The sequence below is a fragment of the Dreissena polymorpha genome, chromosome 11 (assembly GCF_020536995.1).
Source record: "Dreissena polymorpha isolate Duluth1 chromosome 11, UMN_Dpol_1.0, whole genome shotgun sequence".
Classification (NCBI taxonomy): Eukaryota; Metazoa; Mollusca; class Bivalvia; order Myida; family Dreissenidae; genus Dreissena; species Dreissena polymorpha.
Genome location: NC_068365.1, coordinates 13,491,659 through 13,511,905, shown reverse-complemented (window position 1 = coordinate 13,511,905; position 20,247 = coordinate 13,491,659). Strand labels below are relative to the sequence as shown.

Below are 20,247 nucleotides of genomic sequence, written 5' to 3'. Positions count from 1 at the left end.
AAAACCTTGTTAACACTCAAGAGGCCACATTTATTGTCCAATCTTCATGAAATATGGTCCGAAGATTTGTCTTATTGATATCTTGGATAAGTTTGAAAATGGTTACGTTTGCTTGGGGCGGGGCATTTTTCCTTATATGGCTATAGTAAAATCTTGTTATCACTCTAGAGGCCACATTTATAGTCCGATCCTCATGAAACTCTGCCAGAAGATTCATCCCAATATTATCTTGGACAAGCTAAAAAATGATGCCAGTTGGTTGAAAAACATGGCCACTACAGGGGCGGGGCATTTTTCCTTATATGGCTATAGTAAAACCTCGTTAACACTCTAGAGGTCACATTTATTTTGCGATAATCATGAAACTTGGTCAGAAGATTTGTCCCAATGATATATTGGATGAGTTCTAAAATGGTTTTGGTTGCTTTAAAAGCATTGCCACCAGAGGCGGGGCATTTTCCTGATATGGCTATAGTAAAACCTTGTTAACACTTTAGAGGCCACATTTATTGTCCAATCTTCATGAAATTTGGTCAGAAGATTGGTCTCAATGATTTCTTGGAAGAGTTCGAAAATAATTATGTTTGCTTGAAAAACATGGCTTCCAAGGGTGGGGCATTTTTCCTTATATGGCTATGGTAAAACCTTGTTAACATTCTAAAAGCCACATTTATTTTCCGATCTTCATGAAACGGGTCAGAAGATTTGTCCCAATAATATCTTATCTCAGGTGAGCGACTTTAGGCCTTTCAGGCCCTCTTGTTTATTTCACCTGAGCACAATGTGCTCATGGTGAGCTTTTGTGATGCTTTTTGTCTGTCGTGCAGCTTGGGGCCTCAACATTTGCCTTAACACTCTAGAGGCCACATTTATTGTCCAACCTTCATGAACTTTGGTAAGAAGATTGGTCTCAATGATATCTTAGATGAGTTTGAAAATGGTTATGTTGGCTTGAAAAACATGGCTTCTAAGGGGCTGGGCATTTTTCCATATGGTGATATATGGCTATAGTAAAACCTTATTTACACTCTAGAGGCCAATCTTCATGAAACTTGGACAGAAGATTCATCCCAATAATATCTTGGAGGAGTTTGAAAATGATGCCAGTTGGTTGAAAAACATTGCGGCTAGGGGGTAGGGCAGTTTTCCTTATATGGCTATAGTAAAACCTTGTTAACACTCTAGAGGACACATTTATTTTCTGATCATTATGAAACTTGGTCTGAAGATTTGTCCCAATGATATCTTGGGACAAATTTGGAAATGGTTCCGGTTGCTTGAAAAACATGGCCACCATGGGTTTGGGCATTTTCCTGATATTGCTTTATAATTTTTAGTAAAACCTTGTCAACACTCTAGAGGCCACATTTACTGTCTGATTTTCATGAAACTTGATTCATCCTAATTATATCTTGGACAAATTTGAACATGGTTTGGGTTGGTTGACAAACATTGCCACCAGGTGTGGGGCATTTTTCCTGATATGGCTATAGTAAAACATTGTTTACACTCTAGAGGCCACATTTATTGTCTGATCATCATGAAACTTGATCAGAAGATTTGTCCCAATGATATCTTAGATGAGTTGACAAACGGTTCGGGTTGGTTGAAAAACATTGGCACCAGGGGGCGTTGCATTTTTCCTTATATGTCTATAGTAAAACCTTGTTAATACTCTAGAGGCCAAATTTATTGTCCAATCTTCATGAAACGTGGTCAAAGAATTGTCCCAATGATATCTTGGACAAGTTAAAAAATTGTTCCAGTTGGTTGAAAAACATGGCCACCAAGGGGCGGGGCATTTTCCCTTATATGGCTATTGTAAAAACTTGTTAACACTCTTTATGTCACATTTATTGTCCAATCTTTATGAAACTGGGTCAGAATATTTGTTTTAATGATATTTGTGATGTGTACGAAAATGTATCTGGTGTGTTGAAAAAGTGGCCACCAGGATGTTCACTATTCATGAATGTTGGTAAGAAAATGTGTTCTATTAAATGACATTTTGGGCTGCACAGAACAGGTCAGTTCCTTTGAATCTCAGGTGAGCGACTTTGGGCCTTTCAGGCCCTTTTATTATTGAATAATGTTCAGATATCTCCTGATTTTCATATGATATTGTTTTCAGATATCTTGAGGTTGTTTTGTAATGAATTGAAAGATCAGATTTTCAAGGTTGTATGCTGTTGGGTAATGCTTTCAGATTCCTCAGCACCGGGCAAACCAAGAAACGTGGTGGACACAGTGAAAAGGAGGATGCGGATGAAACCATACCGGAAGATAACATGAAAGATGATGATGATGACGATGAGGACGTGGATGCAGATGATGGTGATGACACGACAGCGGGACAGAAACGGAAGAAGGAGGAGGAGCAGGAGTATGAGGATTTGGAGGACGAGACTGGAGGGGACAATGAGGGTTTGCTGGACGAGCAAGCCATTGGTAAGAGTAGTTTTCTGTGAGGAATTAAGAATTATTGGCATTGCAAAGTATGGTATCTGCTGCTAAAATGTGGAAAGTGTTTTCCCTGATTTGCCTTTGCGGACTCAACAGGCTTATAAGGGACAACACTTTGAACTTATGTGTTGGCAACTGTGAGGAATAGCTAATTATCTGCACTGCAACGTATGATCGCTCTCTGGGTTCTAGAACCGTTACAAAACAGTTTTAATAAAGACTGACTAAATTGAAAATTCCACATGTAGCCAATTGTATAAATATGGATATTTATGGCAAATCCAGAAGATGAACTTTATTCAGATAAAGATAATCAAAATTTAATCCCTTGGCTCAATCTTATCCAAACCTTACCCAAAACATGCACCTTTTCGGATATCTATTTTTAGCTCACCATTGAGCACGTTCTCACCTGAGCACAATGTGCTCAGTGTTGAGCTTTTGTGATCACCTTTTGTCCGACCTGCAGTGTGTGTCGTCTTGTTAGCTCATGTATTTTTTTTTTTAATTTATGAGCTATTTTCATCACCTTGGCGTCAGCGTCCCGTTAAGTTTTGCGTTTAGGTACACTTTCCTCATAAAGTATCAATGCTATTGCATTCAAACTTGGTACGCTTACTAACTATCCTGAGGGGACTGGGCAGGCAAAGTAAGATAATTCTGGCTTGCATTTTGACAGAATTATGTGCCCTTTTTATACTTAGAAAATTGAAAATTTTGGTTAAGTTTTGTGTTTAGGTCCATTTTATTCCTTAAGTATCAAAGCTATTGCTTTCATACTTGCAACACTTACTAACTATCATAAGGGGACTGTGCAGGCAAAGTTATGTAACTCTGACTGGCATTTTGACACAATTATGTGCCCTTTTTATACGCCCGTATAAAATACGGGACGTATTATGTGAAACCCCTTGGCGGGCGGGCGGGCGGGCGGCGGGCGGAAGGCATCACTTTGTCCGGACTCTAATTCAAATTGTATTCATCCGATCTTCACCAAACTTGGTCAGCAGTTGCATCTAGTTGATATCTAGGCCAAGTTCGAATATGGGTCATGCCGGGTCAAAAACTAGGTCATAGGGTCAATAAGTGCATTTTCAAAGGGGCCACTTTGTCCGGACTCTATTTCAAATTGTATTCATCCGATCTTCACCAAACTTGGTCAGCAGTTGCATCTAGTTGATATATAGGCCAAGTTCGAATATGGGTCATGCCGGGTCAAAAACTAGGTCATAGGGTCAATTAGTGCATTTTCAATGGCGCCACTTTGTCCGGACTCTAATTCAAATTGTATTCATCCGATCTTCACCAAACTTGGTCAGTAGTTGCATCTAGTTGATATCTAGGTCAAGTCCGAATATGGGTCATGCTGGGTCAAAAACTAGGTCAAAGGGTCAATTAGTGCATTTTACTTTGTCCGGACTCTAATTCAAATTGTATAAATCTTATCTTCACCAAACTTGGTCAGTAGTTGCATCTAGTTGATATCTAGGCCAAGTTCGAATATGGGTCATGCCAGGTAAAAAACTAGGTCATAGGGTCAATTAGTCCATTTTCAACAGCGCCACTTTGTCCGGACTCTTATTCAAATTGTATTCATCCGATCTTTACCAAACTTGGTCAGTAGTTGCATCTAGTTGATATCTAGGTCAAGTTCGAATATGGGTCATGTCGGGTCAAGAACTAGGTCATAGGGTCAATTAGTGCATTTTCAACGGCGCCACTTTGTCCGGACTCTAATTCAAATTGTATTCATCCGAAACTTTTAAACAACTTTTTATCCTGCGTCAAAGTGGTATGGGGGTATAAGTCACATTCAGTGACAAAGCTCTAGTTTATTTTATCAATGATAATTATACGCCCATTTAAAAAAAACGGGATGTATTATAGTTTCACCTTGGCGGCGGGCGGGCGGCGTCCACAGCAGTTTCCGCTCTCTAATTCAAATAGTTTTTATCCGATCTTCACCAAACTTGGTCAGATGTTGTATCTAGACAATATCTAGGTCAAGTTCGAATATGGGTCTTGCCGGGTCAAAAACTAGGCCACAGGGTCACTTAGTGTATTTTAAGCATTTAGCATGGTGTCCGCTCTCTAATTGAAGTAGTTTTCATCCGATCTTCACCAAACTTGGTCAGAAGTTGTATCTAGACAATATTTAGGTCAAGTTTGAATATGGGTCATGCCGGGTCAAAAACTAGGTCACAGGGTCACTTAGTGCATTTCAAGCATTTAGCATGGTATCCGCTCTCTAATTGAAGTAGTTTTCATCTGATCTTCACCAAACTTGGTCAGAAGTTGTATCTAGACAATTTTAATATCATAAATACGTTACCTGTTATCTCTAGCTTACCCCTTTCCAAGGGAGTTATTTCATCCGGAAAATATTCAAGCGCTGGGAATCGTCCACCTCTATAAGAATCCAAATCAGGTTAAACATAGTACAATGCAACCTAACAGGAAATCAAGAACCACAACTCATCTTTCCTTTCCGGATAAAACCATGTGCACGCCTATTTTAGGCTCAGGACTTATGTGTTCTTTTCACTGTGTTTTTGGCGGAGTTTAAAAGGATAAAGTTTATTTATCTTTTATTTGTATCATTCGGTTTATATTTCTATACTTTTTGTTGCAGTAATTGTCATATTTCTGCTTTTGCTGGGTTTCTTTGTTTGTATCGTCGCTCATGTACATGACGTCATGAGCACGTGAACCACGAGGAATTCGTGCCTATTCCCCAATAAGTAATTGAGGTCAATTGGACAGCGTTCTTTGTGTTTACATTTTGTGGTTTAACTTTTTATTTGAATTTATAATCATTAATTTGTTTTTTTGTAGGTTCTTTCTGTTTCTTTTATTTCAGAATGAACTTACAGGATAGAGGTTCTTGTGGTCATATCAAAGCAAGGTGGGATTCCCACGATACTTGCTTGGCATGTACCGGTTGCACATTTAATAACAAATGTGCGGTTTGCGATTTGTGGGCTTACGACGTATGGACAAAAGCAGGTCGCCGGAGGACGTCGATCAGCCGCAAACGCAACGAACCTCCATCCGACGTTGATTACCCGGTGACTCCACTGGTCAAGGATGACCAGCGGTTTTGTCAGTCACCGAGTACCGGGCAAGATGGTGTTGTTGTCAGTCGATCGTCATCAGATCTTATGACTCACACCATGCATACCGGCGACATTGATCATGGAACGACTGGATCAATGTCAGACCACATGGCAGCCGCCATTCTACGGTCTTTGTCCGGTGACGTAACCGGTCATAATATGACCGGCCGGTCACCGGTCCGGTCACCGGTCATGTCACCGGTCCGGTCCGGTCATGTCACCGGTCCGGTCACCGGTCCGGTCACCGGTCCGGTCCGGTCACCGGTCCGGTCCGGTCACCGGTCCGGTCCGGTCACCGGTCCGGTCCGGTCACCGGTCCGGTCCGGTCATTGATCACCGGTCCGGTCCGGTCACCGGTCCGGTCCGGTCACCGGTCCGGTCCGGTCCGGTCACCGGTCAACAGTCATCAGTTGGGCCTGCCACCGATAACACCAATCGCCGGTCAAGAAGAACTCGGTCTTCATCATCGGCGTATTCTTCTACATCCGATTCGTCGTCGAATACATCGTCTTCATCAAGGAGTGGACATCGGACACGCTCTTCTTCGTCGAGCAGTTATCATCGTCGTGGCGCTCATAAGCGATCACGTCGTCACTCACGGAGACGGTATTCCAAAAAATCTCGATCACATCGCAGCCGATCCACATCTCGACAGCGCAGCCGATCCAGATCTCGACATTGCAGGAAACAAGGACGTCGGCAACGTTCACGTAGACAGCATCGGACTTACCATACGTATAGTCGTTCACCATCGTGTTCCGTTATGGAATCGCATGTTTCCATGCCAAATGTGTCGGTTCCAACGTTGACTGCCACACGTATTGCATCTTCAGGAGCTCATCTCACTACTACGGCGTCAGTGTCAACACCACGGGTATCATCTACAGTATCTAGTCGTGTACCCCCTACAGCTACCCTGTCGAATCCTGATACACTATGGATACAGAATTCGGCGGGACATTTTGTACCGGTCAATGCTGATAATTTACCTTCTTCCGGTTTACATTATCAGTTTACTGACGTCGGGGATGATCATTCGCTGTTACCAGACAATTACAATCCGGTACAAGATATTCTCACTTCTGTTCCTGCTGATTCTATACAAACCGCTGGTGTTGTAGAGAGTGAGGCTGATTCAGATGCAGAATCTAATGTTGAGACGGATCAATATTTAGCTCCGATTGGTCAGATCTATGAACTGATGTTTCGTACTCTTGGTGAAGATTACTGTCCAAGACCTGCTGAACTGTCTTCAAATGCGACGATTTCTGTGACAGAACAACTTTTTCGTACATTTGATCCCAACAGGGTTATTAAGTCGACGGCTCGTCCTGACCCACGACTTCCCATTGGTTCTACTGTTCTATCTGTTCTTCAATCATTGGAATCAGCTAATAAGACTATTCCAAAACGAGGAGAAACATGGAAAATTCCTAAGGAACTAGCTGATCCAAAACACCAGGAAGGTAGTAAAAGTTACAAACCTCCTGTACCACATGCAACCTCTGGGTTGGATTTTTCAAAACTTCCGGTTCCAGATCCGGACATAAGCAAGCTATCTCTTGTAATGCCAAGTGGTTCCAATTCAGTTTCTGTTCCGTTTTCAATGTTGGAAACTTGGGAAATGAGGGAACGTAGATCATTAGGTTTGACTAACCAAATTGACTTCATGCTAGCGACAATTTTACAAATGGTGTGTGATTGGTCGGAATCTGTTCCGGAGGAACTCCGTGATTTGTTAATTCATCTCTCACGGACCACACTGGCCTTATCTCACACTTCTGCTTCTTCAATGTCCGAGATGCTAAGGATTCGTAGAGATCTTATCCTTACTTCTTTACCTAAAGATTTTCTGTTGGAACCTGGTATGAACTCGCTCAGAACAGCTCCTCTCACATCAGGGTTTCTTTTTGGTGGAAGGATACAAGAAGCAATCACAGCTGACAAGGATGACCAACTTCATGCTTCTTTAGCTAGAAACAACTCTGGACAATGCCAAGGGGTCTTTAAGCATCCTGCTTCTAGGCCACCAGCAGTTCCAGCATTCAAGACGGCTAAGAGAAATAACCTTTTCTCTAAAAAGCCTTCTTTTAATCCACGGTCAGGTCCTAATAGGCAGTCTTCCTATAACAGACCTTCTTTGTCACACAAGTCTTCTAATAAAGATTCTGGGAAAAAGGGCAAACCCAAGCCGGGACAGAGGAATTTCAAACCTTCTACCGGCAGGGGCGCACCTCCTGCTTATCAGCCCTAGGTCCCTTCCCTTTCTACCGCCACAACCTCCGATGCCGGAAATACCAGTCGGGGCCAGACTTTTCCACTTCTCAAATCGATGGCTTCAAATTACTTCAGACGCATGGGTTCATTCTCTTGTGACAAAAGGCCTGACTTTTCAATTCGAAAAAAGGCCTCCACTTTCTCGCGTCCCTATAGAGCTGGTATCTCGGCATCCACATATTCCAGAGTCCATTCTCGGGCTCTTGGAAAAACAGGCGGTAGAAAGGGTTCAAGATCCTTATTCTCCAGGATTTTACAGTCGTCTTTTTCTTGTTCAAAAGAAAAATGGTTCCTGGAGACCAGTAATAGATTTAAAAGTGTTCAACATGTATCTCCTCAAACCAACTTTCAAAATGGAGACTCCTTCTTTCATACGGGAATCCATCAAACCCCTGCACTGGGGGGTGTCTTTGGATCTGGAAGATGCTTACTTCCATGTTCCTATACATCCCAACTACCGAAAGTACTTGCGATTCGCCTTTCAAGGCCAAGTCTACCAGTTCCGGTCTATGCCTTTCGGGTTGGCGACAGCCCCACGAGTTTTTACCAAACTAATGTCGGCAGTCGGATCACACCTCAGAGTTCACGGGATTATTCTTCTTCAGTATTTCGACGACTGGCTCTTACACCAGCTCGATCGTCAATTGCTTCTGTACAACCTAGAATTCTCTTGGAAGGAGCTCCTCTCGTTAGGGCTCCTTCTCAATGCAGACAAATCAGACCTCATTCCTTCACAGGACTTTACGTTTGTGGGAATGAATTTCTTGACCCACATCAATCGGGTCAGAGTGTCTATTCAACGTATATCAGACCTTCTGATGAAGGTCAACTGCGTTTTGTCCCAATCTCATATAACAGCTCAAGAATTCCTCTCTCTCAACGGTATCCTGAGCTCAGTAGCAGACTTTGTGCAGTTGGGACGTCTCTTCCTACGTCCTCTTCAGCACTATCTCTCAGCTTGTTGGAAATGGTCTCCAGGCAATCTATTAACACAGATTCCAATCCTTCCCTCCTTAAGGTCTCATCTTCAGTGGTGGCTAGACGAGGAGACTCTGTTGGCAGGAGTACCCCTTCTTCCCCCGCAACCGTCATTATATCTAATAACGGATGCGAGCAAGGAAGGGTGGGGTGCTCACCTGGAACCTCTCAGTCTGATAATTTCAGGGTTGTGGTCTCATCAGGAATCTCACCTTCATATCAACAATCTAGAAATGCGAGCAGTATTTCTAGCTGTATCTCATTTCCAATCACATCTTCGAGACTCTTGTGTGATGGTGTCAACAGACAACACATCTGTGGTGGCTTACATCCAGGCACAGGGGGGAACACATTCTCAATCCCTGTATCTGGAAACCAGAAAATTACTTGTTCTTTGCAAAACACTCAACATTCATCTGCTGGCAAAATATATACCAGGTCGCCTCAACGCCCTGGCGGATGGTTTGTCTCACACCAGTTACTTCCATCGGAGTGGACACTTCATCAAGAAGTGACCAACCAGATCTTTTTCAAGTTCGGTTATCCCCTGGTCGATCTATTTGCAACCAGACACAATCACAGACTTCCTCTGTATGTGAGTCCAGTTTACGATCCAGCAGCGTGGGCAATCGACGCGCTTTCGTTCGCATGGGACCAACTGGATGCTTACGCCTATCCCCCACCCATTCTAATTCCCCAAATATTGGGGAAAATCAGGGTGAGCTCTTGCAGGATACTCCTGATTGCCCCTTGGTGGCCCAGAAGATCTTGGTTCAACGATCTTCTCAGTCTCCTGTACGATTATCCCAGGAATCTTCCTCACAGGTCAGATCTTCTGTCTCAAAGCGGCAGACTACATGCGGACCCAAAAATGTTCCACTTACACGTCTGGCCGTTATCAGGCAATCTATGCAGAAGAAATGTTTTTCTGTCAGGGCTTCAACCCTCGTTGCTTCGGCAAGGAGAAAATCCACCAGAGCAGTCTATGATGCTCGTTGGAAACTCTTCTCCAATTGGTGTTTTCGAGGGAAAATTAATCCCCTCAATCCCTCTGCTAGACGAATAGCGGATTTTCTCATTTATCTTTTTGATGATAAGAAACTTTCTCTTAGTTCCATCAAAGGATACAGATCTATGATTTCGCATACATTGGCTTTCACTAAGTCTTCACAAGTCTGTGCTGATCCAGCTATTTCAGAACTTGTTCGAGCTATGGAACTTAGTCGTCCTGTATCTCGTACACTTGCTCCTAAATGGGATTTAGCTTGTGTGCTTGGTTCCCTTATTAAGGCTCCCTATGAACCTCTTGATCAGGCTTCATTACAATTCCTAACATGGAAGACCGTTTTCCTTCTTACTATGGCTTCAGCCAAACGGAGAAGTGAAATTCATGCTCTTTCTATCGAGGATAGTCATCTTCGTTTTGACTCTTCTGATGCTTCTGTTACATTGTTGTGTCAGTCAGGATTCCTTGCTAAAAATCAACTCCCCTCTATGGCTTCCAAACCCTTCAAAGTTCCAAGTCTATCTAGAACTTGTGGACATGAAGATGATGATAGACTCCTTTGCCCGGTTAGGGCTTTGAAGTTCTACCTTAAAAAGGTAAAGTCTATTCGAGGTTCTCGCAAGAGACTTTTCATTCCATTAAAAGGGGGGGGCGATGTGTCTGCGGCTTCTATTTCTCGTTGGATAGCCTCGACTATAAGGAAAGCTTATTCTTCTCTTTCATCGAGGGATTTATCCCTGTTTAAGATAAGACCGCATGAATTAAGAGCTCTTTCGGCTTCGTGGGCTTATATTAATCAGACCCCACTATCTGAAGTGCTTCAAGCTGCTTTCTGGAGGAATCCGACCACCTTCTCCTCTTTTTATCTTCGTTCTCTTGAGTGCCAACAAGACAATTTGTATAAGTTGGGTCCTCTTGTAGTGGCTCAAACTGTAGTTTCTTCTATGGCGTAAGTACACTGGTGCCATCCGAGAATTAAGTACTATACTGTACTAACAAAGATTATAAGAGGACTTGATTCTACTATCTCTGGCTGTAAACCCTCTATATGGGTTTTGCTGTGATGGGAAAAAATATGCGAACCTTCCCGCCGCAGCTGCAAAATCAGCTAGAGATAACAGGTAACGTATTTATGATATTAAAACAAATTTTCTTAAGTAAAATTCATTTTAATTATTAAATACTTACCTGTTATCGGTAAGTCCCACCTCCCACCCCGCTCATCGCCTTTTTATGTTTGCGTAAAGGAAAGATGAGTTGTGGTTCTTGATTTCCTGTTAGGTTGCATTGTACTATGTTTAACCTGATTTGGATTCTTATAGAGGTGGACGATTCCCAGCGCTTGAATATTTTCCGGATGAAATAACTCCCTTGGAAAGGGGTAAGCTAGAGATAACAGGTAAGTATTTAATAATTAAAATGAATTTTACTTAAGAAAATTTGTATTTAGCTCAAGTTCGAATATGGGTCATGCCGGGTCACAGGGTCACTTAAACCATTTCAAGCATTTAGCATGGTGTCCGCTCTCTTATTGAAGTAGTTTTCATCCAATCTTCACCAAATTTGGTCAGAAATTGTGTCTAGACAAAATCTACATGTAGGTCAAGTTCAAATATTGGTCATGTCGAGTTAAAACTAGGTCACGAGGTCACTTAGTGCATTTCAAGCATTTAGCATGGTGTCCGCTCTCTTATTGAAGTAGTTTTCATCAGATCTTCATCAACTTTGGTCAGAAGTTGTGTCTAGATGATATGTAGGTCAAGTTCCAATATGGATCGTTGTAAAGTTTTCAAGTTGTCCAAAGCCTTAAAACGGGCGTATCTTGTGACAGTTTGACACTCTTGTTATACTTAGAAAATTGAAAATTTGGTTAAGTTTTGTGTTTAGGTCCACTTTTTTCTAAAGTATCAAAGCCATTGCTTTCATACTTGCAACACTTTCTAACTATCGTAGGGGGACTGTGCAGGCAAAGTTATGTAACTCTGACTGGCATTTTGACAGAATTATGTGCCCTTTTTATACTTAGAAAATTGAAAATTTGGTTAAGTTTTGTGTTTAGGTCCACTTTTTTCTAAAGTATCAAAGCCATTGCTTTCATACTTGCAACACTTACTTACTATCGTAAGGGGACTGTGCAGGCAAAGTTATGTAACTCTGACTGGCATTTTGACGAAATTATGGGCCCTTTATACTTGAAAATTTGGTTAAGTTTTGTGTTTTGGTCCACTTTACCCCTAAAGTATCATAGATATTGCTTTCATACTTGGAACACTCGCAAACTATCATAAGGGGACAGTAAAGGACAAGTTGCATAACTCTGGTTGTCATTTTTACTGAATTATGGCCCTTTTTTGACTAAGTAACTTTGAATATATGGTTACATTTTGTGTTTAGATTCACTTTACTTCTAAAGTATCAAGGCTATTGCTTTTAAACTTTATATACTTTCATGCTATCATGAGGATACTGTACCTGGCAAGTTGAATTTTACCTTGACCTTTGAATGACCATGACTCTCAAGGTCAAATTATTAAATTTTGCTAAAATTGCCATGACTTCTTTATTTATGATTAGATTGTTTGATACTTTGACAAAACAACTCTTACCTGACATACCACAATGACTCCGTCCAAACCATCCCCCACGCCCCCCTGTCCCATATCCCCCCTCGAATCCCCCTCAATCCCCCCCATTATTTTTTTTTTTTAATTAAAGATCATCTAATAAATGACCACCACACCCTCACACTATACCCCCCCACCCCCACCCCAAAAAAATAATTTTTATGCTCCTGGTAGGGTGGCATATAGCAGTTGTACTGTCCGTCAGTCAGTCTGTCAGTCCGAAAAAAACTTCAACATTGGCCATAACTTTTTCACTTTTTAAGATAGCAACTTGATATTTGGCATGCATATGTATCTCATGGAGCTGCATATTTTGAGTGGTGAAAGGTCAAGGTCATCCTTCAAGGTCAAATGTGAAATTTATGGTGTCTGTCCGTCTGAAAACATTAACATTGGCCATTACTTTTTCAATATTGAAGATAGCAACTTGATATTTGGCATGCATTTGTATCTCATGGAGCTACACATTTTGAGTGGTGAAAGGTGAAGGTGAAGGTCATCCTTCAAGGTCAAATGTCAAATATATGGCGTCTGTCCGTCCGAAAACTTTAACATTGGCCATAACTTTTTTAATATTGAAGATAGCAACTTGATATTTGGCAAGCCTCGCGCTACATCGGTTCTAAGCCTCGCATGATAAACTTGATCTTTATCCCAAACTCACATAATATTCTATATATGCACGTACATGTATTTTGACAGATGATGAAGAAATAGAGATGGATGAAGAAGCTGGACCCAATGATGTGGAGGGCATTGACGAAGCTCTCATTGAAGAATACGAGGCTCAAGACGCTAAAAATGAGAATCTTGATTATAGAATAAATGTGAGATGTTTATCTATGTCGTATACAATAGATTAATCTGCTTATTCAAAATAATGAAAGAAATGCTTATCTTATTTTTCATATAATACACTAAATATAAAGTTAAATGAAAGTAAGTGCTAAGATCATTCCACGCGTTTAATTGTCAAGGGCTGTGTGACCATGGATGTTTATGTTTATGTGCTTAAATGATCACTTAAGATTAACCTGTGAAGTCAGCACTAGCTAATCAGGGATGGCCCTTTCATCCAAGACTGGATTTTCATTTAGAAGAGACTCCCAGTGAATGATTAATTCCAAAAGCAGAGAGTGTCGTCCCTGATGAGCTTGTGCGTCCTACTGACAGGCCAAGTGTCGTCCCTGATGAGCTTGTGCGTCCTACTGACAGGCCAATCTTGCATGATACTTTAGTGTCGTCCCTGATGAGCTTGTGCGTCCTACTGACAGGCCAATCTTGCATAATACTTTAGGCACATGCATTAAGCCTGGTATTCCAGGAGTACCGCTGATATTTATTACTTTTATTTATTACTTTATTAACTTAAACTATTTATTACTTTTAATTTGTCAATTACATAATCTGGATTGTTTTTTATGGTAGAATGTGATTAAGTCATGTGTATTCTTATCTTGCAATAAGATCGCCTAAATCAGCTAAAATGTCAAGGTCACTCATTTACAAAATTATTTTACTGGGTGCAATATCACAGGTGAATACAATGTAATTTGTTTTTAGCTCATCTATTTTTTGAAAAAAAATTATGAGCTATTGTCACCACCTTGGCGTCGGCGTCTGCGTCGGCGTTGGTGTCCGGTTAAGTTTTGCGTTTAGGTCCACTTTTCTCAGAAAGCATCAATGCTATTGCATTCAAACTTGGTACACTTACTTACTATCATGAGGGGACTGGGCAGGCAAAGTTAGATAACTCTGGCGTGCATTTTGACAGAATTATTTGCCCTTTTTATACTTAGAAAATTGAAAATTTTGGTTAAGTTTTGTGTTTCGGTCCATTTTATTCCTTAAGTATCAAAGCTATTGCTTTCATACTTGCAACACTTACTAACTATCATAAGGGGACTGTGCAGGCAAAGTAATGTAACTCTGACTGGCATTTTGACAGAATTATGTGCCCTTTTTATACTTAGAAAATTGAAAATTTGGTTAAGTTTTGTGTTTAGGTCCACTTTATTCCTACAGTATCAAAGCTATTGCTTTCATACTTGCAACACTTATTAACTATCATAAGGGGACTGTGCAGGCAAAGTTATGTAACTCTGACTGGCATTTGGACGGAATTATGGGCCCTTTATACTTAGAAAATTGAAAATTTGGTTAAGTTTTGTGTTTTGGTCCACTTTACCCCTAAAGTATCATAGATATTGCTTTCATACTTGGAACACTCACAAACTATCATAAGGGTACAGTAAAAGGACAAGTTGCATAACTCTGGTTGTCATTTTTACAGAATTATGGCCCTTTTTTGACCTAGTAACTTTGAATATATGGTTACATTTTGTGTTTCGATCCACTTTACTTCTAAAGTATCAAGGCTATTGCTTTCAAACTTCAAATACTTTCATGCTATCATGAGGTTACTGTACCTGGCAAGTTGAATTTTACCTTGACCTTTGAATGACCTTGACTCTCAAGGTCAAATTATTAAATTTTGCTAAAATTGCCATAACTTCTTTATATATGATTAGATTTGATTGATACTTTGACAAAACTACTCTTACCTGACATACCACAATAGACTCCACCCAAACCATCCCCTGTGCCCTCCCCCCCCCCTCCGAATCCCCCCCCCCCATCAATTTTTTTTTTGAAACGGTTAAAAAACACAAATATTGATTTTTATTATTTTATGTTTGAAATACCGTCCAACCATTGCACCCAAGAATCCCCCCCCCCACCCCCCCCCCCTCCCCCCGAATCCCCCCCCTAAATTTTTTTTTTTTTTAAGATCATCTCACAAATGACCACCACACCCTCACACTATACCCCCCCCCCCTACCCCCCCCCCCACCCCACTCCCCAATTTTTATTTTATTTTTGAAACGGTTAAAAAACACAAATATTTATTTTTATTATTTTATTTTTGAAATACCGTCCAACCATCGCACCCAAGAATTTGCATTTTTTTCCGCATTTTTGGAAGACAATGTAATAAATGTTCACACCCCTCTTCACTCCACCCCTCCTTCCTTTGTGATTGAAAATGAAAGTCCCTTTACCTTTAAAAAGAAAATAGATGAGCGGTCTGCACCCGCAAGGCGGTGCTCTTGTTTTAGAATACATTTAGAATACATTTAGCATGATTAGCTATTTAACTGTTTTGTAAATGGCAGCCTTATTCTGAGTAATATTCAGTGTTATTAAATTGTTGTAAAATTATATATTAAAAAAAATCATTTTATGGTTCTGCACCTTGGATAGGCTGTGCTTCAAGTTGGCCCAGAGGTGACTGAGTACAAGTTTGACACCAAGAAGAAACTCTGGGCAGAGATCACACTCAGTGTAAGTGGCCCTTTAACTCTTTTCCACTCAGAAGTTAAAGTTAAAATGGTTTGAAACAGAAATGCCTGGGAGTAACTCTTTGAGACTGCTTTTAAAAGTTCTCCTAAGTGAGTTAGGACTCGTTTTTCCAAGTCAAAATCTACATAGCTTTATGAAAATTGTAACATTGTCCTTATTTTCTGCAGTATCCGCTGGTGGACACTAAGATCGACCTGCTGGCAGTCATTGAGAAGCATGTACAGGAAGTGGTGGTGCACGAGGTGGCGGGAATATCCAGATGCATGATGGGAGAGGAGAAAGCAGCAGACGGCTTGGAGATGCACTTGAAGACAGAGGGAATCAATATGATGGTAGGATGTGTTTAATGTGGCAAAGTCATTGTGTAGGCACTAGGTCACTAGTATTAAGTATTGTTTCATTATTTATTGGACATAATAGCATATAAAGAAGGTTATCAGTCTATTAAAGGGATTGTTAAATACAAAGGTGGCTAATTGTGTTTAAAAAAGGTGTATTATTGAATAAAACCATGGCCCATTTTACTTAATCACACATTCATCCTTCTTGTTCAATTAAAGTTTAGCTCAATGCGGCCCTGGTAGAGTAATATTTTTAACATATTGTGGTACCTTTTATCGTAGGAAATGTACAAGTACAGAGAAATCGTGGATATCAACCGGCTCTACTGTAACAGCATACACCATGTAGCAGAGACGTACGGAATCGAGGCAGCCAACAAGGCTATCATCAAGGTCAGTGAGCTTGCTATGGTCTTATCACACTATCTTAAGTGTTTGATTCATAGTGAGCTTGCCACTTTTTGGGTCGATGGCCAATAATTTTGGGGCAGGCGACAAAGAATTCTTGGTCGGGCCATAAAAACTGGTCATCGACCAACCTTTTAAGTCTCTTGAGTATATACGGGTCCTGAGGGCCTTTTCATCAAAGATCGTACAACAATCTTAATTTACGACCAAATTTTGGAGACTGAAAAATCAAAAGCTGTTCATCAATATGCATTCAAAATATAAACCCAGCGCCCTCACACTACTTTGGGGGAAGGGGTCCGCAGCCCTTAGGAGGGGGAATTTTCGCGGTGTTTCCCTTTTTGGGGGATTTTTTTACTTACTCTCTCATTATTACATTTGTACATTTTTGCACTATATTCATTGCATTTTTTATAATTTAGTATGTTTGCAAAGATTAAATTGAAATAGAATTGAGATAATATAATCATGAGACACATCTTTCTATTAAAAAAAAAAAAAAAAAAAAAAAAAAATCTTTTTTTTTTTTTAGGGGGAATTTTCCCCCCCCAAAAGGGGAAAAAAGTATACTTGTCAGGTGGGGGACTGCCGCCGAATTTCGGCGGCAGATTTAATAGATTGAGGGCCCTGAAACCATATGTGAGAAAACAATAAAATGAATAGATATACGGAAAAAAATTGTATTATTCTTTGGTGTTAAGTTCAAATGCTTCATTGAAATATGTCTCGTATTCCAATTTTGTCATACGATCGTTGATGAAACGGACGCCAGAAACTTTGTAATTCAATTCAGTCATGCCGTAACATCCAGGCATAACATCATTTACTAAATATTCCGAAACTTGTAAGAAATACTAAATAATTATATTATACTGAATTCACATAGAAAGAACAAGTTAATTAATAGTCGTAAATAACTAACAAATTAAGTGACTTGCTTCGTAAATATATTTTAATAGTTTATCATCCTTTAAAACTCTTGTGGTGAATGAGTGTTGCTTGCGCGAGAGAGTTGTTTAAATATATGACTTATTTCTGAGAAGTAATCGTATGTGTGATGTATCGTTCACTTGAAGAAAGTTGCGCTGTCCAATTATACCTTCTATGAATTTCGACGTTAAAGAATAAAAGATTAATGAAGTTTGAAACTAACCTGGTTTGCTCATTTTAATAATAAAGCAATAAAACCACATTAGTAATAATATTGAAATATTCCTGACAAGAATATGGAACCACAGACGACGCGCAACATTATCACACCATCTTAAGTGTTTGTTTCACAGTGAACTTGCTAGGGTCTCATAACACTATCTTTAGTGTTTGTTTCAAACTGATTTGCATTATATCTGGTAAAACCATTTGAATGTCCATCCCATTTTATGTAATTTTTTAGAGAGAATTAACTCCTGTAAGTACATCAAGGACTCTTCAACATCAATTTCAGGAGATCTCAGCTGTGTTTGCTGCATACGGTATTGATGTGGATTATCACCACCTGTCTCTGATAGCAGACTACATGACATTCGAGGGCGTGTACAAACCCTTCAACCGCCGTGCCCTGGAGAGCAACCCATCGGCGCTGCAGAAAATGAGCTTTGAGAGCACCATGACCTTTGTGTTGTCAGCCACTGTGAATAACAGCCTAGACACGCTGAAAACACCCTCCTCACAAATCGTTGTCGGAAAGCATGTTACTACAGGAACAGGATGCTTTGATTTGTTCACGCCACTTGTCATTTCATGAAGTTTGTAAAATTATTAACATCCCTTATACTGGTGTTAGATTTCCTAGTTTGTGTGCACGTTAACATGGGCATAGGCACTTACATGTTTTGCACAACTGGTTATCTCATGATTGGATATCTGCCTGTATGTGTTTCAAAGGGCTCATGATTGGATATCTGCCTGTATATGTTTCAAAAGGCTCATGATTGGATATCCGCCTGTATATGTTTCAAAAGGCTCATGATTGAATATCCGCCTGTATATGTTTCAAAAGGCTCATGATTGGATATCCGCCTGTATATGTTTCAAAAGCCTCATGATTGGATATCTGCCTGTATATGTTTCAAAAGGCTCGTGATTGGTATTAACTGCCTGTATAGGTTTTAAAAGGCCATCTTTTATCAGGGTTTTACATAAAGATTTGACTACAATTTGCCCAGATAGTGTTAGTTTGAACATTACTAGCCCCCAGTGAATAAACGTTGCCCAAAAAGTCAATGCTTTTTTTTAATTTACACATGCATGATGTATTTCACTGGACATAGTCTATATGTGTATTGAAAGGGCATTGGTATGAGTTCAAAGAAGAAAAACAATGCCAAAAAAAGATACAACAGTTATGGCAAATTGATTATTGACAAGCTTAACAGGCTACCTACTTTGAAAGTAATGTGACCCTAAGAAATAATGATGTGGCAAAAACAGGCAGGCATGTTGCACACCCGTGGTCAAAGAAAGGTTTTGAGAAATAATTCTATTACAACCTAGTGCTATAATATCTTTACCTATGTAGGAATGTTCCAACTGGCATTTGATTCTTGGATCCCATCGCCCATTGGTTAACTCATGATTGATGCATGTATAATAATCAACTGCTTACACATTCGGTAAAAACTACACTGGAGGTGTAAAATCAGGTTATCTCCTATTTCTGTCATCTTATTCTCTACATAATGCTACAGAGAAATCTTTATCACAGACAACTGAACAAGATACAAATGAGCCTTGCCCTAGCAGTCTGAACAGGCTAATTAGGTACGGCACTCTCAGCCATTATTGTATTTTTTATACGCCCGTCTATGACGGGACGTATTATGGTATACCCCGCGTCCGTCTGTCCGTCCGTCTGTCCGTCCGTCTGTCCGTCCGTCTGTCCGTCCGTCTGTCCGTCCGTCCGTCCGTCCGTCCGTCTGTTAATGTCGTACGCTACGTCAAATATCCTTTGACAGATTTTCTTCAAATTTTAACACAATCTTAATATTGATAAACCCTGATCCCCTTTCGTTTTTGACGGAATTCTGAATTGTCGTTCCAGAGTTATGGGACTTTGTTCGTCAAAATTTCGTGATTTCATTGAATGTCCTACTGTAGCTCAAATATCCTTCGATGGATTTTTTTCAAATTTCAACACAATCTTAATATTGATAAACCCTGATCCCCTTTCGTTTTTGACGGAATTCTGAATTGTCGTTCCAGAGTTATGGGACTTTGTTCGTCAAAATTTCGTGATTTCATTGAATGTCCTACTGTAGCTATATAAAAATGTTAAAGTTGTTATAACTTTGGTATGCTTGGACCTAGAGTCTTGAAACTTGACATGAAGGTTGGCCAGAACTAGTAAGTAACCACTGGACATTTCAAGGTCATTCATTTGAAGGTCAAGGTCACTGTGACCTTGAATGTAAAAATGTTAAAGTTGTTATAACTTTGGTATGCTTGGACCTAGAGTCTTGAAACTTGACATGAAGGTTGGCCAGAACTAGTAAGTAACCCCTGGACATTTCAAGGTCATTCATTTGAAGGTCAAGGTCACTGTGACCTTGAATGTAAAAATGTTAAAGTTCTTATTTCATGTTATAACTTTGGTATGCTTGTACCTAGAGTCTTCAAACTTGAAATAAAGATTGGCCAGTACTAGAAGATGACCACTGGTCATTTCAATGTCA

The 20,247-nt window shown here is 40.2% G+C and overlaps 1 protein-coding gene across 10 annotated transcripts in view; it reads left to right on the top strand.

The window, feature by feature from the left end:
* The window catches only part of LOC127849614 (DNA-directed RNA polymerase I subunit RPA1-like), a 110,272-nt gene extending 91,484 nt beyond the window's left edge, over positions 1–18,788 (top strand). For 9 of the 10 annotated variants that reach the window (XM_052382352.1, XM_052382349.1, XM_052382345.1 and 6 more), the window contains 7 exons: positions 2,207–2,448; positions 13,167–13,291; positions 15,729–15,809; positions 15,995–16,159; positions 16,451–16,561; positions 18,021–18,443; positions 18,634–18,788. In XM_052382352.1, coding sequence (XP_052238312.1) covers positions 2,207–2,448; positions 13,167–13,291; positions 15,729–15,809; positions 15,995–16,159; positions 16,451–16,561; positions 18,021–18,320 — 1,024 coding nt within the window. In that variant the 3' untranslated portion in view covers positions 18,321–18,443; positions 18,634–18,788. Of the gene's footprint in view, positions 1–2,206; positions 2,449–13,166; positions 13,292–15,728; positions 15,810–15,994; positions 16,160–16,450; positions 16,562–18,020; positions 18,468–18,633 lie in introns of those variants that run through there. The other variant, XM_052382347.1, reaches the window with a different exon arrangement.
* Positions 18,789–20,247: the final 1,459 nt, after the last annotated feature.